This window comes from Pelmatolapia mariae, linkage group LG7, assembly GCF_036321145.2.
Source record: "Pelmatolapia mariae isolate MD_Pm_ZW linkage group LG7, Pm_UMD_F_2, whole genome shotgun sequence".
Classification (NCBI taxonomy): domain Eukaryota; kingdom Metazoa; phylum Chordata; class Actinopteri; order Cichliformes; family Cichlidae; genus Pelmatolapia; species Pelmatolapia mariae.
In genome coordinates, this window is record NC_086233.1 from 1,777,143 (window position 1) to 1,797,693 (window position 20,551).

A 20,551-nucleotide genomic window follows, 5' to 3' on the forward strand; every position below is an offset into this window, starting at 1 on the left:
TGTCATCACTGATCCTCTGTGATGTAATGTCTGATGGGACTCTTTGGTCCTCTCCCAGCCTCAGCTGACAGAACATAACTGTCACAGTTACCTGAGACGCACTGACAGATGAAGGTCAGGGCTCTGTTATACTATTCATGGCAGGACTCGCTGGTCCTCCCGTATCTGTGAGTGTGTGACCTCTGCAGGAGTAATCAGGGGCCTGCAATGCTCCCCAATTACTTACTAATTATTCACAGCCAGCTTTTAAGGTGCGACCAGACCAAACTGCTCTTTCTGTCAGTGCAAACAAGTTTAACTGCATCTTTAGTCCTGAGATATCACAACATTAGGAAAAACAGTGTCATTTCAACAGCAGGTCTCGATTTGTGGGACAAGCTGAGAAATCAGACTCTTTAAATTATAAGAAATTAATGTATAAAATAAAAAAAGGTTTTGCTCAGACTGTCCTGCAGTTACAGAAAGTTTATGTTGATTCATAGAAATGTTCTTAATTTAAAATGTGGGAAAAAACAACAAAAAACTTCCAACAAAACAAAACAGGGAAGAATTTTTGTCGTGCATGGTGAAAAACAGGAACTTTTCTGTTGTTTAGCTGTTTACCTATTACTGAATTACTTTGGTGTAGTAGGAAAGACGATGTGGGAGGTCTTCATCAGCAGGACGAGCTGAAAATCGATGCCCTCCTTCACATTTTCCGTCCTTTGAGCCGGATTAGAGTCTTTCTCTGCTGGAAATGAGGCATAAAGCATGTAAACGGTAACAGTGCTGATAATATTCTGTGATCGACCAGGACAGCACGCACACATCCAGCACTCCAGCTGCCGTCCTCTGGTAGGCTGTGATGATTCTCAGCGACTTCCAGTGTATTTGCACCAAAGTGGGTTTGACAGTGTTGAGCAGTGAGTGGCTTCTGTGTTAATACCAGGAAACTGCGGCAGAGGGGGAAGAAGTGTCTCTGCACTTTGAGAGTTTCCTCCATGAAAACGGGACGCTGTACAGCTGCTTCCGTCACCATGGCAACAGAGTTTACGTGGACGAGTCTCAGGTAAGAACTGCTGATGAGCATGATTATGACGGTGAAGCAAAACTGAATGTAGACGATGGCGTCTGTGCTCTTATTACCCCGACATCCATGACCACGATGTGAGGACGGAAACTTCTCTGACAGCCGTTTGTGATGTCACTGTTGGCTCTATGTTTCCCAGAAACTGCAGCCGTTTCCAAAGGAGTGGTACAATCAGGGACACTTCATCGCCACATGCAGTGAGGTCCGTCTGCTATGACGCTCTTCGGTGCAGTATTGTTGCCTGATGTGATGCATTTATTTAACTTTTCCTGTTAACGTGATGGAAAAAGTTGCTGTTTTGCAAAGTTGAAAATGCCTTGAACTTTTAAAAAAAAACTAAATGAGCTGAAAAATCACTGTGAGCTAAGAGCAGAAGGAGGAAAAAGGTAAAACTGGAGTCCTTGAGAAGTGTTGTCCATGTGTGTGAGGCCTGAGAGTGATGACAGGACACACTCTTTCCTTCAGGGCTCCGGTCAGCTGCAGACTCACGGCAGCAGCCAGCCGACGGCCTGGGAGGACGACTGCACCGGCAGCATCTACGTCCAGGGCAGAGGAACCGTCATGACCTACATGTTTGTGGTGAGATGAACAAAAGCACTGCTGTGCCTGCACTTACGAAAGCCTTTACAAATGTTGATGCAGAAAAGTCATGATGACAGATTAAAGTCTGTGAGTGAACCTGATTGATTGATTGATTGATTGATTGATTGATTGATTGATTAGTAATTTATTTCAACATGTGAACAATATACGGGTACATTTAGAAAAGAAAATAAGAGAGAAAAAAAATACTATACAAAATACATACAAAAAAAAAAAACCAACATTCTGATTAATTTACATGTTGAAAGGGAGCGGGAAGAAGTAAACACTTATTTAATCCCACCCCGTTGCCATAAATTATCAGTTAATATTTAGTCAGCTTCCTTACTGATATAATTTGTAATAGAAATAGTGAACAGATTTCTGATATACTTTATACTATAATATCACATCATGAATTTTTTATTTATTTATTTTTTTAAATAGAGACATTCACTTAATTTCAATATTTTCCTTTTCTTTATAGTTCGAGAAGATCATATTTTTATAACTCTTTTTGAACAGTTTTATGTTTGGACGTTGCTTTAATTCCATATTCACACTGTTCCACAGTTTCACCCCATGAACAGAAACACAAAAGCTTTTTCTTGTAGTTCGTACCTTCCCTGTTTTGAAGTTACAAAAACCCCTTAAATTATAACTTCCTTCTTTCAAAAAAAACATACTCTGAATATTTCCTGGCAGTTCTTTACTTTTTGCTTTGAATAGATTTTGTGCTGTTTGGAATTTCACTAGATCATCCATTTTCAATATTTCAGACTGCAAAAATAGTGAGTTTGTATGTTCCTGTAACCTGCATTGTGGATGATTCGAATTGCTTTTTTTTGAAGAGTAAAAAGTGAATGTAATGTGGTTTTATAGTTGTTGCCCCAGACCTCTGCACAATAGCTTAAGTATGGTGAAACCAGTGAACAGTAGAGAACATGAAGTGATGTTCTGTCGAATACCTGCTTTGCCTTGTTTAGTATTGCAATGCTACGTGATACGTTGGAATGAATATATCTTACGTGAGCTCTCCAGTTAAGTTTTTCATCTATTATTACCCCCAGAAATTTATTTTCACTGACTCTTTCAATATCAACACCATTTATTTGAATCTTTGCATTTGTATTTAAACTACTATTTCCAAATAACATAAGTTTAGATTTATTCAAATTTAATGATAATTTGTTTTTATCAAGCCAGAACTTCACTTTACTTATTTCATTAGTCCTCCAATAAATTCTGCAGATCATCACCAGAGCAAAAAATGTTTGTATGGTCAGCAAAGAGAACCATTTTTAATACTTTGGACACTTTACAGATGTCATTAATGTACAAGTTGAAGAATTTTGGACCCAAAACTGACCCTTGGGGTACACCACAAGCAATGTCCATACATAAGGAGCAACCACCATTTAATTTCACAAACTGCTTCCTGTCACCTAAATAACTCCGGACCCAATCTAAAGCTGCCCCTCTGACACCATAACGTTCCAGTTTTCTTATTAATATATCATGATCTATAGAGTCAAATGCCTTTGTCAAGTCTATGAATAACCCAGCCACATATTGCTTTTTGTCTATGGAATTTGTGATGTATTCTATTGAATCTAATAGTGCCAATGATGTTGATCTGCTTGATCTGAATCCGTACTGACTCTCGGTGAGTAACCTGCTGCTGAGACAGTCCAGTCTGCACTGCAGGTGTAGCCACTTACAGTGCGGTGCTGTGTAAACTGTGCACCAGCCTACCCTCGACTGCTGCATTCACTTATCGTTAGCTCTGCAGTTTCCAGAAGCATGTGAGTTTGTCTTTAGAGAATCGTGTCGGATCTTCCATCTCGTTCTGCTGTTTCCGTGCAGGAGTGGGGGAATAGCTGCAGGTTCTGGGATCCCGAGTCGGGCCTCTGGCTGCTGCTGCCGCTTCAGTGGGAGAAGAACGCCGAGTTCGTCAAAGCTCGAGTCCAACGAGTCACAGTGAGGAACATGGTGCATGGAGATGTAACCATGTGGGCGGCTGCTTATTAGAGTTACCCAAACATCAGATTGTGTTTGTAAATGATGACATGGTGGAGCAGTGGTCTTCTTTTCTATCTGGACTTTCCTTGTTCTCCACTGGCCTGCATCGGTTTCTTCACACATGTTGGGTTAAATAATCTAAACTGGTTGTGTCAGTCTGCCTGTGATGGACTGCTGACCTGCCCAAGGTGTAGCCCAGCTCTCGGCCAGTGTCACCAGGATAGAAGATGGATGTTCATATCCCTAAGCAGGCATCAGTGACAACATAGATGACATTGACTGGCTGTCAGATATATTATGAAAGAATAATCTGGATTGTTGATAATCTCGTCTGTGAGCCAAAGAAGCTCACAAAGCACGTCTTATATGAGCTTATCATCAGCCTTCGGGTGCCACTGAGATCGGCTAATCTACCGGGCCATGGACGAGTTTGGCTTCTTGGCCTGCAAACAAATGCTGTGCTCAGTTTCTGGAGCAATCCCACTTGGACACCAAATGATGCTCATGTTCCTTTGGAGAAAGGTGGTGCTTCGGTGTGATGAACTGTGTAGAGAGAAAACCTTGCTGTGTAAAAGAAGAGGAGGAGATACTAGTGTAGAAAAATACTCCAGTAAAAGTTAAAGTACTGATTGAACTTTTTTACTCCAGTAAAAGTGAAAAAGTACCGACTCTGAAATGTATTTAAAGTAAGAAAGTAAAAGTAGCTCTTAAAGAACATTATTATCACCTATAAGTATGCAAAGCTAACGAATGCAAACTTTATTTCAGTCTAAATTTTAATAACTATTTTCTGTTGCTTGTAGAGATGGACTTTGCCACAACTCACAATCATTTCTATTGAGAGTACAGCAAACAGCAAACTCACCTGTTTATCCTGCACCAACCTGCAGCCTTTAAATAACACAGTCAGTCTGCCTCAGTTTGTTTAGCAGCAGCTTTATGAACAAACATCATGTGACGTGTACAGATTTAGAAACATGAGGACTTCCATGTGAGCTTTAAATGAGCATCCTTCCTTTAACTCTGAGCTCTTCTTCCTCTCCTTCTTTCTTATCTGTCTCCATCTCTGAGTGAACTTAGCTCTCTGTGTTTTCTCTCCCTGTCAGATACACCAGCTGGGCCTTTAGCTGCAACACACTGTGACACAAACAGTTTGTGTGTTTGCTGATGTTTGTCAAGCTGATAGAAACGCTGCATTTCAAATGACCTGACACTTAATAAACATTACTTCCTTTATGCTACTTCTGTAGAGCTAGCTACAGTAGATGCTAAAGTACCACAACTTATGGACACCTGCTCTCGTTGTGCCAAAACAAAAGGCACGGGGGTCCACTTAAACCCCTGACCGTGGCACATGGTTTTGCCTCTTTCATCTCTTTTTACGCGGCATCTCCTAGTGATCAATACATAAACAGGATTTCCTCTCATGTGTTTCTGTTTAGGCTCAAATCAGTTTGATGTTGGGAGGCTCGCAGTGACGTGAAATAATAACTCCTCTCAAACACCTTAATCCAAAGTAATGAGCCTGTTTTAAAATTGTGAGGACGAGAAAGTACAGATATTTGTTTAATGTAGGGAGTAAAAGTAAAAAGTACTCAAGTAAAGTACAGATACCTGAAAGCTCTACTGAAGTACAGAAACGAAGTATTTGTACTTTGTTACTTCCCACCTTTGCCTGTCATTGAAATAAGTTTTGGATTTTGTGTTCCAGGCCTGGTGGACCAGAAGGAGATCACGGCAGCTCTCAGACAGTGTAACTACGACCCCGATGAGGTCATCTCCGTCTACCACACCATGTTTGGAGATATCCTCCTGCAGGCCCCCCCAGGAGGAAATCACAACTATCATGACCTCAACTCCTTCAGGTTGGCAACTTTCTTTTGGAGAGTGGAAAAATCACACGATTACTCCATTCGTACTCTCACCTACAACACTTGCATCGGCTCAGCTGGTTTTTCACCCAGTCAGTAATCGCCTAAATCTTTGGAACAACCCTGATCCTAGCTCTGGGGCTAGCCTCCAGCTAGCACTGTACACAGAACAGTCCAACTCTACTGACCCTCCAAATGTTGTTTGAATTTAGTTTTCTTTGTTTTGCATTCAAAGCTATAGTGGTGCTTTTTGGGAACATTTGAGTCAAAAGATGTTATATTATCTTTATTTTTATCAGATATCTGAGCACCATGTGATCAAACATGCTGCTTTAACCCTACAGAGCCCTCCTGGAGAGAGAACGGGTCATCGAGGATCTGAAGCAGAAGCTCCAGACGAAAGAAAAGGAGGTCGACAATCTGTTTCAGAGGAACAGTCAGCTGCTGAGGGAAGTCCGCTATCTGACTGATGTTGTTCAGCACCTGAATCAGAAGCTCGCCGAGCTCGAGGCTGACAAGCAGGAGCTCTGGGAGAAGATCCGATCCCTCCTGAACCACCGAGCTTCTCCCGTCCCACCTGCCAAACCCGTCATCAAGCCTGCTGTGGACATCGGCCAACTGTGCCACATGAGCCGGCTGACCCGGGAGCTGAACGTCTCAAACAAGCACCTTCGCGCCGTAGTTCACCTGGCACTCGCTGACATTAAGAACCACCTGGGGCAGTTCGATTGTCCTCTGGGGAAGTTGGCTCAAGTGGAACAGGAGGCAACCAGTGAGGTGGAGAAGCTACGATACCTCGACAGGAAGGAGGCGGTGGAGAGGAAGAGCCTGTACAACAAGCTGCTCGAGTTGCAGGGGAACACACGGGTGTTCTGCCGCTGCAGGAAGAGCTCGGCCTCCAGCTGCTTGGATGACCAGGAGGTGGTCGTCAAAGACAAAGTCTACTCTCCCAGCAGCACACAGGTAAAGGCTTAGACTTCTTCCACAATTCTGAACACACAAACTTACGATTTCAGACAGGAGCTCCTCCCTCAGTCATGCCTATTTTTAAAGAATACAGAAGCAGCACTGACACTCAACTGGAAACCCATTTTAACCACATCTTAAAAATAAATGCTCAAAAGGTAGAAGATGAAACATTTCAGATGAAGACTCATTTATTTTGGCACAGCGGTTTCATTCCTTTATGAGCTTTTCTGTTTGCAGGTAGCTGAACATTCGATACAAAGAGACGGATGCTCTCTGAACGCAAACTCTTACTTCAGATTGCTTGCTGGTGATCTGGGGGAGGTTAAGAGGTTAGATTATATTACAGTGTCTGTGTTAATTAACAGAAAACTTAGCAGTTAAAAGCAATCCTGCATATTATTAAATACCACAGCTCTGTCATTAATTTTCCCACCGGGAAGCTTTGTTTTTGATCGTTAATGAGCTCTAGATTTTAATGAAGCCTGGGCTCTAACGAGCGCTTGGCCTTCACAGCACTCAGCTTATTAACGTTGATTGGTTTGTAATTTTTGTTTAATGCCTCATAAACAAATTGGCATGAGGCTTCATTTGACGATCCTGTGGGGAGCGTGGATCTGCATCCAGAAAACCAGAACATACCCAAAAACTCCAAGCAGCAAACCTCGATGGTCGAATGCCCGTCATGCTGTTTTTGTTCTAACCAGCACTAATTATCTGCAGATTTTGTCCCTGCTCTCTGCAGGAAGTCGTGTTTGCAGGAACTCTGCCTGTGATAACTTCCTGTGTGGATGGATATAACGTCTGTATTTTGGCGTATGGACAGAGGGGCTCAGGGAAGACGTACACCATGATGGGCAGCAAGGAAAACCCGGGAGTCAACATCAGGTCAGCCTTTCTCAGTAGGAACATTAGGTACATACATTCAGTTTAGTTCTTCAGGTTCTCTATAAGATCTTAGAACAAAGCACCAAAACGCAGCTGTAACCTGAGAAGGTTTGTTTACAGATCTGCATGTGAAGCATGGCCGTTTGAATCTGTTCAAAGGTTTAAAAAGAATCTGCCGAACAAGATGTAAGCGACTGTGTTTAAGAGTTTGAACAGAACCTCAGAGGATGCGATAAAAGCAGCATAAAACAGGACTGTTCTGTCTGGTCAGTCAGATAAATTCATGAAAACTCGCTGGAGAACAGTCCGAAACCTCATGGTGACAAAAAGACCCAACAAAGGCTGAGATGTCTGCACTGAAGCAGCACCAGAGAGGACAAAGACGGTGAAAGACTTTGGGTGGCTGCTAACCGTCTGAGGCATGACGTGTTTAACATTTATGCAGACCTGCTCAAGTTAACGGTGCTTTTTGCAGAATTGAACAGTACAGTCAGCGTTGGTATCGGTGCAAAGATGTTTTAGACAGAAAGTGTTTGATATTAACCCAAACCCTGAAATGTCTGCGTGTCCAAATAGTTATGGTCCACACTGTAAGCTGCTGGTGTTATCCCCCCACCTGGAATAAGATCATCTCCCTTACCATCATCAAATCAATACACCTGTACTGAATCAAATATTTATATGAATATTTCACAGAGCATAGAGAATATATTGCATAATTAATAGGCGTGTCTATTGTTTCGGCTGCTTCAGGCTACAGGAGGGTTACCTGTTTGGGGAAAGCCTGCGTTGATATATAATAAATGAGGAAGTGTTTCAGCCTCCTCTGCACATGCTGGCATACAGACACCGGCTCACGCTGAACAGAGGCTTCATCAATGTTTCAGTAATGCTTTTTTTTCTTCCTTCGTCGCGTAAGGCCGTGCAACACCGCGGAGTTTAACTCATCTTCTCTTGAACGTTGAAAACCAATACGAGAAACTTATTATCAGACACGTTCCAATCCACTCTTCTCTGAAGCCATTTACAGTCACCAAAACTAAAACCGAATCAGAAGGTCGGTGGTTCAACCCCGGGTTCCTCCAGCCTGCATGCTGGAGTATCCTGAGGCGTAAACCCCCTAAAGCACTGCATTTACCACCAGCTTACAACTGACTTAATAGTGGGTGGTGGTGCATGGCCGTTCTTAACTGGTGGTGCGATTTGTCTGGTTAATTTTGATAACAGAGGAGACTCCGACATGCTACCTAGTTACTCCACTGGGGTGGCTGTAGCTCAGGAGGTAGAACCAGTAGAGGTCTTCTACGGATCGGGAGGTTGGTGGTTCGATCGCTGGCTCTTCCAGCGTGCATGCCAAATATCCTTGGGCAAGATACTGACCCCGAGTTGCTCTTGAGTGTGAATGTTGTACAAAGAAAGACTCAAATTTAAAATTCCATCTGAAAGACAGTCAATGGAGCATAAACTGGAAGAGTTTAAATGTTTTCAGAAGTTGATCCTCAAAGCTGAATTTAATGCAGGGTTGTCTACATAGCTGGGAATAAACTTTGTGAATACCCTCGTCTACCTCCCTGGAACATGATCTGCTGTTTGGGCCCACTGAGACAAACCTGTGCCTCCTGACAGCCGTGCATCCATGTTTGATGAGGAGAAGCTGCAGCTCAGTGCGGACAGGAGACGCTTCATTTACAGAGGTCGAGTTTCCCGTCAGAGAGGAGACAGAGACCAGCAGGACAAACCCGTCCCAGCCTCCTCACGCTCTCTCATTACCTGCTGAGGCGCTACGAGCCGGCGCTAACACGAGTTTGTTTCTGTCAGGTCGGTGCGAGAGCTGCTGCGCATCTGCTCCGAGAAGGAGAAGGTGTCATACACTCTGAAGGTATGGCAGCCGAGTTTCACCGAGCAGCCACGAACACTTCAGGAAAAAAGTTGTTTCGAGTGTGCCAAAAGTCTCTGTGGGAGCGTTTAAAGTAGAGCAGAGTCTACTTCTTTTTAATGACGACACTTCGGCTTTAAGAGCCAAAGCGGAGACGTCGAGGTAAAGCGAAAGTTCGCTTGGCTGTGGCAGCGCCGCCTACATTGATGTGAACTTTGGTTCGTAAGCCAACATTAAACTGAGACAGTTTTATCACACAGCTGGATAAAAATACTTAGAAGCTGTGAATGAACTTAAAAACCTAATTTATTCTTAACCCGTGAGTCTGATCAGTGCAGTCGATCCAGGAAATTACTTTAAAACCTGCACTCTTTCTAGTGGCCAGCAGGGGGCGACGCCTCTGGTATTACAGAAATCTATGAGAGACGTTTGTGGTGTCAGTCGTTGGTCTTTCTCCAAACATGGTGGTGCTGATTTTATAAATGTGGGGCTGTGTCCCAATTAAGAGACTGCACGCTTGAAGTACGCATTTTGAGTGCGATTACGTCACCGCCACGCGACGACGGATGTCCCAATTCGAAGTGTACTTCAAATGCGTACTCCAAATGCGCCGTCGATTTCCCCAAATATCAAGCGTGGTCCGGTGCACGCTTCGTGGTCCCATATATCCCACAATTCATAGCGCGGCGGTGGGTGTGGATAATTTTGCCGCAAAATACCCCACAAGAATGGCGCTCCCCAGTGGCTGCAGCCAGACCCTTCTCCAAAAGACGGCAGAAGGGAGCGGCCGAAGAGTAAACTTTTAAAAGTCAGTACTGAATATTATGTCACTTATTTATGTGCGAATGTTTAATAATGAAGAACATTAAAACATGACTGTTGGTCACATGTCGGCAAAGTTATGTGACATTAGTGATAAGATAAGATAACCTTTATTAGTCCCACACGTGGGAAATTTGTTTTGTCACAGCAGGAAGTGGACAGTGCAAAAGTTATGAAGGACAATTAGAATAAAATAAAATAAGAATAAATACAGTACACAACTGTACAGAATAGAATAAAAATAGAATACTATATACAGTAGAATAAAATAGAATAAAATATACAATAACAAATGCTATATACAACAGAGTGAAAAATACAACGGTGCCAGAAAGATTATTGCACATTTGTGTTATTGCACATTTGTGGATGTGTGTGTTTGATCAGTTAAAGTCTTTGTTGTGCAGTCTGACAGCAGTGGGGAGGAAAGACCTGCGAAATCTCTCCGTCCCACACCGTGGGTGCCGCAGTCTCCCACTGAAGGAGCTGCTCAGTGCTGTCACAGTCTCATGCATGGGGTGGGAGATGTTGTCCAGCAGGGATGACAGCTTAGCCACCATTCTCCTGTCACTCACCACCTCCACTGGGTCCAGAGGGCATCCTAGAACAGAGCTGGCCCTTCGGATCAGCCTGTTCAGTCTGATGTTTGTACTTTCAGCGTTAACTTGGTTTTGAAGCCTCTACTTCTAAATATGGTAAATGGTCTGTATTTATATAGCGCCTTACTAGTCCCTAAGGACCCCAAAGCGCTTTACACATCCAGTCATCCACCCATTCACACACACATTCACACACTGGTGATGGCAAGCTACATTGTAGCCACAGCCACCCTGGGGCGCACTGACAGAGGTGAGGCTGGCGCCACAGTGTTCTCTGTCCTCTGACCACCACCAGTAGGCAACGGGTGAAGTGTCTTGGACACTTGTGTCAAGGACACAACGATCGAGACTGTCCAAGCTGGGGCTCGAACCGGCAATCTTCCGATTACAAGGCGAACTCCCAACTCTTGAGCCACAATCGCCCCATATATAAATATATGTAGTCGACCTTAATCTTACAGAGAATGTGATGATTTCATGGCTAATTAAAGTCAGTCATATATCCACAAACACAACGAGCCGAAAGTCAGTGATGCTGCTCGGTTTGCAGTCCTGAATATCACGGCACAAGCAGGATTCACTGCACTGTTAATGTTAGCTATGTTATATTGCTGCCTCTGTTCGGTGGTGTCGAGCCAAACGGACTTTAACGTGTCTTTGAACGAGCTGACGGTTCACTCGTTAAGCTGAAAGAAAGATGCTTTAATCACAGGAGTCACACATGTGTCCACTGTACCATCTGGAACTCTTCTTGTTTAGCACTCGTAATAACACAAAGACTAAATCCTCCTTCTCTTGTGCTGTTTTGTAGCAGTGTATACACCTGAGACTGTCACCTGTCTGTCTGTCCTGCACTCTCTCTCTGTTTCTTTCTCTCTGATTGTGGAATAAAAGTATGAACATGTATTTATAAGTTACACTTGTGTTTGAATCCTGCAGCTTATCACACATTTGATTTCCATGTGTGACAACTGCAAGTGTCCAGAGTGAGGACAGACTGAGGGACCCACTGCTGCACATCATCTGTGAGGCTTTGCACCCCTGATGATCCACCAGGACAAACTCACAAACGCAGTGTGTGAGGAAGAGGAGGAGGAAGAGCCAGCAGCAGCTGACAGATGGAGAGAATAGACAGACTGTTCCCTGTTTGTGAAGGACTGCTAGGAAAGTTTAACATAACTAATTATCTGTCCTGAATCAGTCTTATTAGGTAATGTTCAAATAATGTTATCATTCCAGTGTTTTCAGTGTGGGAGAAAGTACTCAGGGCCTTCAAGTTACACACTATGAAAGGCAGCAACAAGTTTAATATTCAGAAACCTAAAGTATGTATCAGCAGCAGAATGGAGCTAAAAATAAATGTTTGTTTCAGTTCTATGAAGCTTTGAGTATTTTGGATTAGTAGCACTGCTGTGTTTGTTGCATCATATTGCTGTAATTGTTTGTATGCTTTATATATTCTGAGGTAAGTTGATCTATAGTGTTACATCATATTCTATAAGGATGTTATGTGTTTGTTTACTTTCTGCCCAGTTTGACCCATTTAGCAGAAGTCAGCCTGTTTAAGGCTCTGATATCTATTCTGTATGACTTAAAGCAGTTATGACATGGTCTGATTTTCTCACCCAATAAAGGAATATTTCATATATCAGTCTACTCTTCATTCTATCAGCAACAGTTATCACAGCTCGTACATTTTCTTTTTTACACATATATGTACTGTAAGCACTGAGCCAAATTTAGTAATGCCAACATATTAAACGAACAATATTTGTCTCTTATGTATAATAGACCTATATATACACTGTCACAGATACTTGTCTTTGAGTGAAGATTTAAGGTGATAGGAAATATAAATAACTGCAACTTGAATCTCTGACCCAGAGATTCAAGCTCACTGCTGTAATATATATATAATCTGACAATACATATAATATTGGCCATATTATATTTACATTACCACAGTGAGATGACTTTAGTCTCATGAACAACATTAGCTAATTGTTATTTACTAGCTAATCTTAAAATGACTGTTCAGTACAGATTTGAAGCCCAACAATCATGTTTTACAGTCCCGTGGTCTCAAATGAACAAAATATGTTCTCCTTCATTTCTGTCAAACAAAGCTGTATGACACGTTTCTCTTGGTTAGTATCATGGTTGCTAGGCAACCTGAACAGCGCAACGAAGGCTAGATCGTCCCATTTCACAAGCCTCTCACTTCCGCACTTCTCGTACTTATAGTACGCACCGTACGTAGTACGCGTAGTGCGCGTAGTGCGCGTACTTCAAGCGTGCAGATCCTGAATTGAGACACAGCCTGGGCCTGCCAGAGTCAGAAATGAGGATAAAACAGGAAGTTTGACAGCAGTGAGTTCCTGCAGCGCCCTCTCGTTTCTCTCCTCAGTACTGCATGTTCGTGAACGTGAGCCCGGACGCGAAGGACGCGGTGGAAACTCTGAACACGCTGCAGTTCGGCTCCACCATACGGCAGGTGTCGCTCGGCAAAGCAATGCAGAAAAACAACAGAAACGCCAAGTAGGACAGACGTTTCAGGCACGAGAAGTCCCTGGCCTTTTTGAGGGGACAACAACAACAATAATAATAACAATGTGCAATAAAACATACACTCATTCTTTTCATTTATTAAGTTCCTGTGTTGTGTTGTGCGTAGTGCCGACGCGGGACAGTTTCCAATTGTGTAGTACTGTTGTTCTAAGTATGACTGTGCAATGACAATAAAGAGTTCTCTCGTCTTATCTTGACGATGAGCTGCCCGTCCACCACAGCACTGAATCCAGCTCAGTTACAAGTTACAAAAGAAAATCATTTTTACTCGAGTAATAAAATTCATTTTCAAGAAAACGCATGTTTCAGCTTCACTGCATGAGGCAGAGCAATTACGTTACAGCGGACATCATGGCGTCCGCGTGTCCAGCTGTGGAGAGGACTCTTCTTTTAAACTTTTTCCTTTTGCCTTTTTTATCTGTACTAAGTAGAGACGTACAGGAAATAGTTGAGAGGGAAAGACCACGGGCCGGACTCAAACCCGTGCCGCTGCGTTCCACCCATGTGGGATGTGGTCACCATGAGCTGAGCTCAGCCGACCTCAGAGACGACTTTGAGTCAAATGTATGACACGTGTCCGTCTGTGGTCCTAGCTGCTGCCTCCTCACTCCTTCAGCAGCTGCTTGAGGACGCTGGACTGTTTCAGCGCTCTCAGGTTAGAGATGTCCTCCGCGATGACCGGGATCTCCTCGCTGCGATGCTCCTCGTCACCGTCGCCTTCCTCGCTGTCAGAGAGCGTGCACAGGAGAGCGTCGTTCTCGTACGTGGGGAAGTAGTACCTGCGGAGCGAGACGAAGTTTAGTGCTCAGGCTCAAATTAGTCCCAACTTAAAAAAGGACGCCATTTTCATCAGCTGATAAAAATACTCCAAATGAAGTGTAAACATCTGTGGCGTTGACCACGTTCATCAGCAGCTGTACGCCAGCTTTAAAGCCCGCGCTCTCATTGGTTAATTCTGCGGATCACAGGCGCTTCGTTAAACCTACTGCGGCTGGTCCCAGGCGGACATCTCCGGCAGTTTCATCACGTGACCTTCAGCCGTGATGTGACGCAGGGCGTCCGCCCGGCAGTCGAACATCCGCATGCAGCCGTAGCAGCGGCTCTGATGGATCTGCCGCCGGATGAAGTTCACCAGTTTGACCTGCTGGTAGAACTTGAGGTCTGAGGGAGGACAGAACATTAGAAACACTCAGAAGGAAGAAAAAGAAGAAAACTGCTCTAATTACCACAGAGATTTCACTCACTGAGCTCGGTCTTAAGGAGGTGGAAGTCGAAGCCGTGAGCCTCCTGCAAAATAATCACAAAACAGAAAGATGTCAGGGTCACGCAACGCCGCGACGCTTGTCACAGACTTCATAAATAACAAAACCATAAAGCAGAGAGAAAGTTTTCTGCCTCTCAGGTAAACTCGTCACTCATGAGCAGAAAGAGTCACGTTTGGGAAACTGGTTCTAACTTTAAACCATCAGAACGTTTAATCAACGACAAAAATCTGACTGCAGCCGACGTCAAACCCTAGATTTTATTTATTGTTAGCGAGTGTTAAGTCTAATTGTTGAATGTTGTCATTGTGTTTCTTAAATTTGTAAGGTCTGAGTTCAATCTATAGGATCAAGACATTCCTTTGTCTCTGACCACCTCTCCAGCCACTCTGTGCTGGGGGAGGTTTTATTGCAGATACATCCTATCTGACAGATCTGTTTCTTGTGTTGTAAGCTTCCTGCTTTTATGATCCTTTTGGTCAGCAGGAGGTCACACACACACACACACACACACACACGTTCTTGCACATGCATACAGATGCTTACACATACACACACACACATAGGTCGTGTCCAAATTCATGGGCTGCCTCCTCCTGAGGACGCATTTGTAGACTGATTACGTCACAGCGACGCGCCGAAGGCTGTCCAAATTCGTAGACTCCTCCGAATGCAGCCGACAAATGTATCCTCCTTTTCCCCGAATTTGAAGGATGGGTCGGGTGTGTCCTTCATGGCCCAGCATATCCCAGAATTCATAGCGTGGCCCAGCCAAACTCCAGTTTCCAACAATGGCGGCCGCTACTAAGTTTTAAAATTAATCTTATTAATCTTTCTGAGTCACAAAATAAACTTTTAAGATATTTTCAGGTGAGAAAGTAGCTGTGTAAACATCAAATATCTGCTCGGTTTATCAAGACATCGCATATTTGCAAAAGTTCTTCGACGTTTTCGGAGACGTCTGTCACCCACCAGCTCGATAGCTAGCCGAGAGCTCGAGGGTCACTGAAGCCGCCGAGAACGGCACAACTCCCGGCACATCATTTTCAGATCACCGCGGACTTTCGCTACTCAGGTTAAACATAATATATAAGTCACTTAGACAACCTAAAAATGTTATTGTTGGGCTTTTTTCAGTGTTTTGTTTGTTCGTGAGTAAATCGGTTTGGCTGAGATTAGAGTTATTAGATTAGATTAGATAAAATAAAACTTTATTAGTCCCCCGGGTGGGTTCCTCCTTGGTTTTCACACAGCTGGATAAACGTCAAACAGAAAACTGATTAAACAGAAGTGTGAGACAGTCGAGAATTTACGCCAGTGTCCTGTTATATTTTAGATAGCAAGGAGCAGACGGCCGAGTTTATTAAACTCCACCGAGACAGCGGTGACGCTAATCAGAAGGCTAGACCATCCAATTCCACAGCCGTTTACTTCCAGCCTACCTGACCTTATGAGTACCCGGCCCACGTAGACTGCGAAGGCCTGGTCCTCAGGAGGATGCAGCCCATGAATTTGGATACGACCATAGTGCCTTGTCTTAGAACCATTGGGGGGTTTACGGTGGGAGGTGCTTGTGTTGTATTTTGTATTGTAACTGTCATGTCAATAAATAGCTACGGGGACAGCTGCTCTTTGAAGGATTTTGGGCATGAGACAGGTTAGGAGCGTGAGCTCCAAGAGCTGGTTCTTGACCAAAAACTTCCCTCGTTAGCGAGTGAAAAACCGGTTGAAGATGTTCTGTTATGTCTTGTTTTCTTCATGATGAATAAGTCTCTAAACTAGCGGGGCCTGTGGAAACACAGACCCAACAACGAGGAAACATTTTTATTTGCTTGTTAAAGTTTTGACAATCATGTATTTATTTGGAAACTTTTCAAAATAAAAGGCGCTTCATTTTAAAAGCTCTTCAGCTTCGGTCCATCTGTGTGTGAGAGCACTTTTTGAGTAAAATCCATGTTTTGTGCTTACGATGGATTCATATGTTTGCAGAGACCTCAGGAAGCAGATCGTTTCCTGTTAGTGTGCACTGTCTCTGTTCTCCCAGAATCCTTTGCAGAATCATTTCAGGGATGAAAAGCAGAAAACGATATTTTCCTTCTCTGAAACTTCTACGTTCCCGTACCTTCATATGCGCGTAGATCTGCTCCAACGTCTCCGATTGGTGATCACAGAACAGACACACTGCAGAGACCGGATGAGCCTGCCAGTCCGACCAATCACTGCGGACGATACGGAGATGAAATGAGCAGACTGAAAGGATTCACACAGGATCAGAGGAGGAGTAGGAAGTGGACTTGATTTAAACTTTTGCATCCAGGCTGACACAGTAAATAAGAATATTCTCAGGAAGGACAACCCAAGGGTCAGTATTTGGGATCGAGCCGGGGATCAAACCTCCAACCTTTCGCTGTACCTCCTGATCCACAGCTACCCCGAGCTCACAGCACCTGGTTCAGCACCTGGTTCAGCACCTGGTTAGCTCTCGAGATCAAGCGTGCTCAGACTGGTGATGTCGTGTTGGTTTAAAATAAACGTTACACCCAGTAACTGCACCATCTGGTGGTAAAAACTGGTATTACACGCAAGTGCAGCCCGGCCCGGTTTTTGCCTTTAACACGACACAGCAGTCTGTATGATATGAATCAGGACACTTTAGTTAATGCCATCCTCACAGAGCTACATGAGGATACTTACTCATCCTCATCATCCGCCAGCTCACGGTCATCTTCGCTTTGCACCTCCTCCCACGTTTTTCCCAGTTCCTGACAGGACAGGAGGGACGCTTTAAAATCAGAATCGGGACAATACATTCAGGTAGCGCGTTTGCTTCTACAGAACTGCTTCGTTTATCCTGACGTGGAAGCGTGTGGCGAGTGTGTTGCTGGGTTTTACCAGGTAGTTGATGACGTAGAAGCGGTCGTACTCGTGGTTTTTGGCGTTGATGCGGCGGTGAGCTTTTTTCCTCATGTGATCCCTCAGCGTGGTTTTATCTCGAAACGTTTTCTCGCAGTACAGACACTGCAGACTGAAGCAAGGGGAGCAAAATGAAAAGGCGCGCGAAACTAAACAAAACTTAACGCTGTGAATAAAAAGCAACAATTAGCGTACCTGTCCAGTTTGTCCTGCAGCGTGTCGAGGAACTCGCTGCAGTAGACGATGTTGTCCGGCAGTCCGATGCTGAAGGAATGCTCTCTGGCCATGTGGTTCAGCAGAGACGACCTGGAAACAGCACGTGGAGCCGTTTTTAATAAACAAAAGAAAACATCAGCTGACATCATCACTGTTAGCACTGCGCTGCAGTCCTTTGGGCTTCGTCCAGAAGTTCCCATTTGGACAAGACTTCAAGATCCATGCAGCGTGCCCATAGTGGCAGACAGAGGGAAGCAGCCTCTCTCGCCATGGGCCGCTGTATGTCCAAATGTGAGGAGACCCGGAGCGGACACGGGTTATGTCTCTCGGCGTCCTCCCCCAAGGAGCTGGAGGTGGTGGCTGTGCAGAGGGAGGCCGAGCATCTGCGAACCAACACAGTGACTGAAAATGGATGGATGGACGCCTAACTGGAGATAAAGACACAGATCCACACAAGAACTGTGGTAAACACCAGTGAGAAGCCAGTCACACCTTCATGCCATTCATGAACCAGCGCACACCTGCACAGGTCTGAGACATGACCCTTAGCAGAAGAGGAAGAAGGATGAGGAGCTGCACTGGTCTCAGATCAGCTTCTTGGTTCAGGCTCAGACACGTCACTGAATGATGTTTATGGAATTATGCATCAAAGCAGCTTTTTGGGGGTTGGATCATAAGAGGATGACTACAGGAAGCAAAGAAGCTTTTAGTCACATGATTTCAGGAAGCTCTACCTTCTGTCTGCTTTAGTCTAACACATGTGAGGTTTCCAGGACTGATGGGAATCCTGCGGCGCTTTACCTGTTTCCCGTGAACTCTTCGCTGCAGAACATGCAGAGACGATGGAAGCTGCTGTCGTCTCGCTCCTTCTGCTGCTGCTCCAGGACCTCCTCCTGTGGGAGCACAGAAGAAGAGCTCAGAGGAATTCTTCCCAAACTACCTCGGAGTGCTCAGATATTTAAAGTGCAGAGGTTACAACGACACAAAGCGTGTAAAATCATCACTTAAATCTGCAATTTTTCTGATTTTTCCTGATTTTCAGACTTTGCCTCAAAATAAAGTTTAAAAGAAACGAAACTTCCAGCAGCACAAGATTCACTCAGGATGCTCCGAGTGTCACGTCTCCTCACCAGTCGTTTCTGCTGCAGCTTCTCTCGGAGGACTCTGTCTTCTGGAAGGACGTCACACAGCAGGAAGTAGTCCTCCTGCTTCTCTGTCAGGTCAGCGAGGAAGAAGAGTTTTTAATGAGTCATTAATCAGAGCTGGAGGAAGTGTACGTGGTTAACTTTGAAAGGTCAGGTCCTCTGTGGGTTTGAGTGAACTCACCGACTGGGCCCGTGGAGTTGGTTTTGATGACGCTGCAGAAATCTGTGACTGGCTGCTCGAGGAATCTGCCCTTCCAGTACAGCAAGTACCTGATGGAGGAAACTCGTCAGTAAAAACTGCAACCGACTCACAGCCAGGTTTACCAGCGCACAGAAACACTTCGTCACGGTTCATAAAAGCAGCACACTAATGGGCGTGGACATGCTGGACTTGTTGTATATATGTATACTTGTAAGGTAAGGGTTTCCCCCCATCACCCCAAATAATTACAGTAAGTCTTTGGTGAAATGATCGAGTTCCAAATGCTAAAAACATCCAAACGTGTTCCCGAGAGTTAAACGAGTGAGCTGGAGCATGTGTGGCTCGTACTTTGGGACGTCTGCGATGAGTTTGACGTCGGCGATGACAAGCTTGTGCTCCATCAGCAGGTGTCTGAGGAGGACGTCTTTCTGCGGCGGTGGGACGGACTCAGAGCAGAACAGGCAGACCAGCGGCTCGGAGCCGGGACATTGAACACCGGGAGCGCTGGAGGTGTCAGCCGGCTGCTCGGGGAAACACAGCGCCTCCAGAATGCTGTCCTTACCTGAGAAAGCAGAAGAGAGACAATAACTTATTTACCACACACACACACACACACACTCTCTCTACTCCAGACCAGGTGAGTCAAAACCAAGTGGAAGCGAGAATGTACAGCCTGGCATGAAGAAGCATTTCCCTCTGATCTACAAAAATCTGCCTGTATATAATTATTTTCATCACCCGTGGGGACAAAATTATGATCTAAAAGTTAAAAATAAATAAATAAATAAAATAACTCATTAATCGAGCTCAGACTTTACACGCTGTTAAATCCTGAATAAACTTCACCTCTGTCAGACTGAGTGTACTGACTGAATATAGAGATTGCTGTATAATCAGAGTTAGCAGCCTAGCTATTTCCTAGCCTGCTAGCTTAGCCGGGCGGTTTCCCGCCTGCTTTTCTGATGTTTTTAGCCTTTTTTCTGCTGATTGTGAATTTCCACAGACTCGGAGAGTCGCCGACACCCAAACCTTTGCACGCAGACCACCAGATATCAGCATTAAAGCCGCGGACACGTTTAAAAAGTCACACTTACCGTCTTTACTCGGCTCGCTGGCGGCCATGTCTGGTGTCACGTGGTGCAAATAACACAAATCGAACCAATCGGAGGCCGTAAAATGCCAACGAAGCGCCTTCGCGGACCCCCGGTAAAACACGAATTAGAAAAGGTGCATTCAAGTGGTTCACGGAAATATAAAAACTTAAGTTTCGAAAGCTGAAGGTTAATTAATGTGAATGAAGTTGACTAACATGTAACATTGGACGTTGATGCATATATATAGCAAAGAATATTAATCACATGAACACTCAGATCCTCAAGATATACCCGAGAGTGTTCTGAACATGAAAGTTTAGTGTTCATAAATCCCCATTTATTAAAATTACATTAGCATATGTTTCCTCCCCTCTATTACAAATTTTTAAAGGAAACGTTATTTGTGAATGTGTACCATGTGTACAGGTGTAATGGTCCCTAAAATAAAAGTCTGAA

At 44.3% G+C, this 20,551-nt stretch overlaps 2 protein-coding genes across 2 annotated transcripts; one reads left to right on the forward strand and one right to left on the reverse strand.

Moving 5' to 3' along the window:
- Positions 1 to 1,073: 1,073 nt before the first annotated feature.
- LOC134630277 (uncharacterized) lies at positions 1,074 to 11,989 on the forward strand. The gene is made up of 7 exons (XM_063477430.2): positions 1,074 to 1,079; positions 1,209 to 1,266; positions 1,535 to 1,648; positions 5,385 to 5,538; positions 5,889 to 6,507; positions 7,256 to 7,398; positions 11,635 to 11,989. Exons 1-7 carry the CDS (start codon positions 1,074 to 1,076, stop codon positions 11,648 to 11,650), a joined length of 1,110 nt encoding a protein of 369 aa, XP_063333500.1. The 3' UTR covers positions 11,651 to 11,989.
- Positions 11,990 to 13,330: 1,341 nt separating this feature from the next.
- Positions 13,331 to 20,133, reverse strand: znf277 (zinc finger protein 277). The gene is made up of 12 exons (XM_063477537.1): positions 20,096 to 20,133; positions 19,350 to 19,563; positions 18,981 to 19,069; positions 18,785 to 18,867; positions 18,456 to 18,547; positions 17,634 to 17,744; positions 17,418 to 17,550; positions 17,220 to 17,287; positions 16,648 to 16,744; positions 14,508 to 14,550; positions 14,250 to 14,424; positions 13,331 to 14,042 (listed from the first exon to the last, which is right to left on the reverse strand). The coding sequence occupies exons 1-12, from the start codon at positions 20,121 to 20,123 to the stop codon at positions 13,868 to 13,870; spliced, it is 1,308 nt and encodes a 435-aa protein (XP_063333607.1). The 5' UTR covers positions 20,124 to 20,133; the 3' UTR covers positions 13,331 to 13,867.
- Between the last annotated feature and the right edge of the window lie 418 nt (positions 20,134 to 20,551).

Excerpts from the sequence above, each read along its gene's own strand:
- LOC134630277 (XM_063477430.2), top strand. Across the intron at positions 1,267-1,534 it reads ACACTTCATCGCCACATGCA|GGCTCCGGTCAGCTGCAGAC; the intron begins GTGAGGTCCGTC and ends TCTTTCCTTCAG. Across the intron at positions 1,649-5,384 it reads TCATGACCTACATGTTTGTG|GCCTGGTGGACCAGAAGGAG; the intron begins GTGAGATGAACA and ends TTTGTGTTCCAG.
- znf277 (XM_063477537.1), bottom strand. The coding sequence starts at position 20,123 with ATGGCCGCCAGCGAGCCGAGTAAAGACG. Across the intron at positions 18,548-18,784 it reads AGCTGCAGCAGAAACGACTG|GAGGAGGTCCTGGAGCAGCA; the intron begins GTGAGGAGACGT and ends GTGCTCCCACAG. Across the intron at positions 14,551-16,647 it reads AGATCTACGCGCATATGAAG|GAGGCTCACGGCTTCGACTT; the intron begins GTACGGGAACGT and ends ATTATTTTGCAG.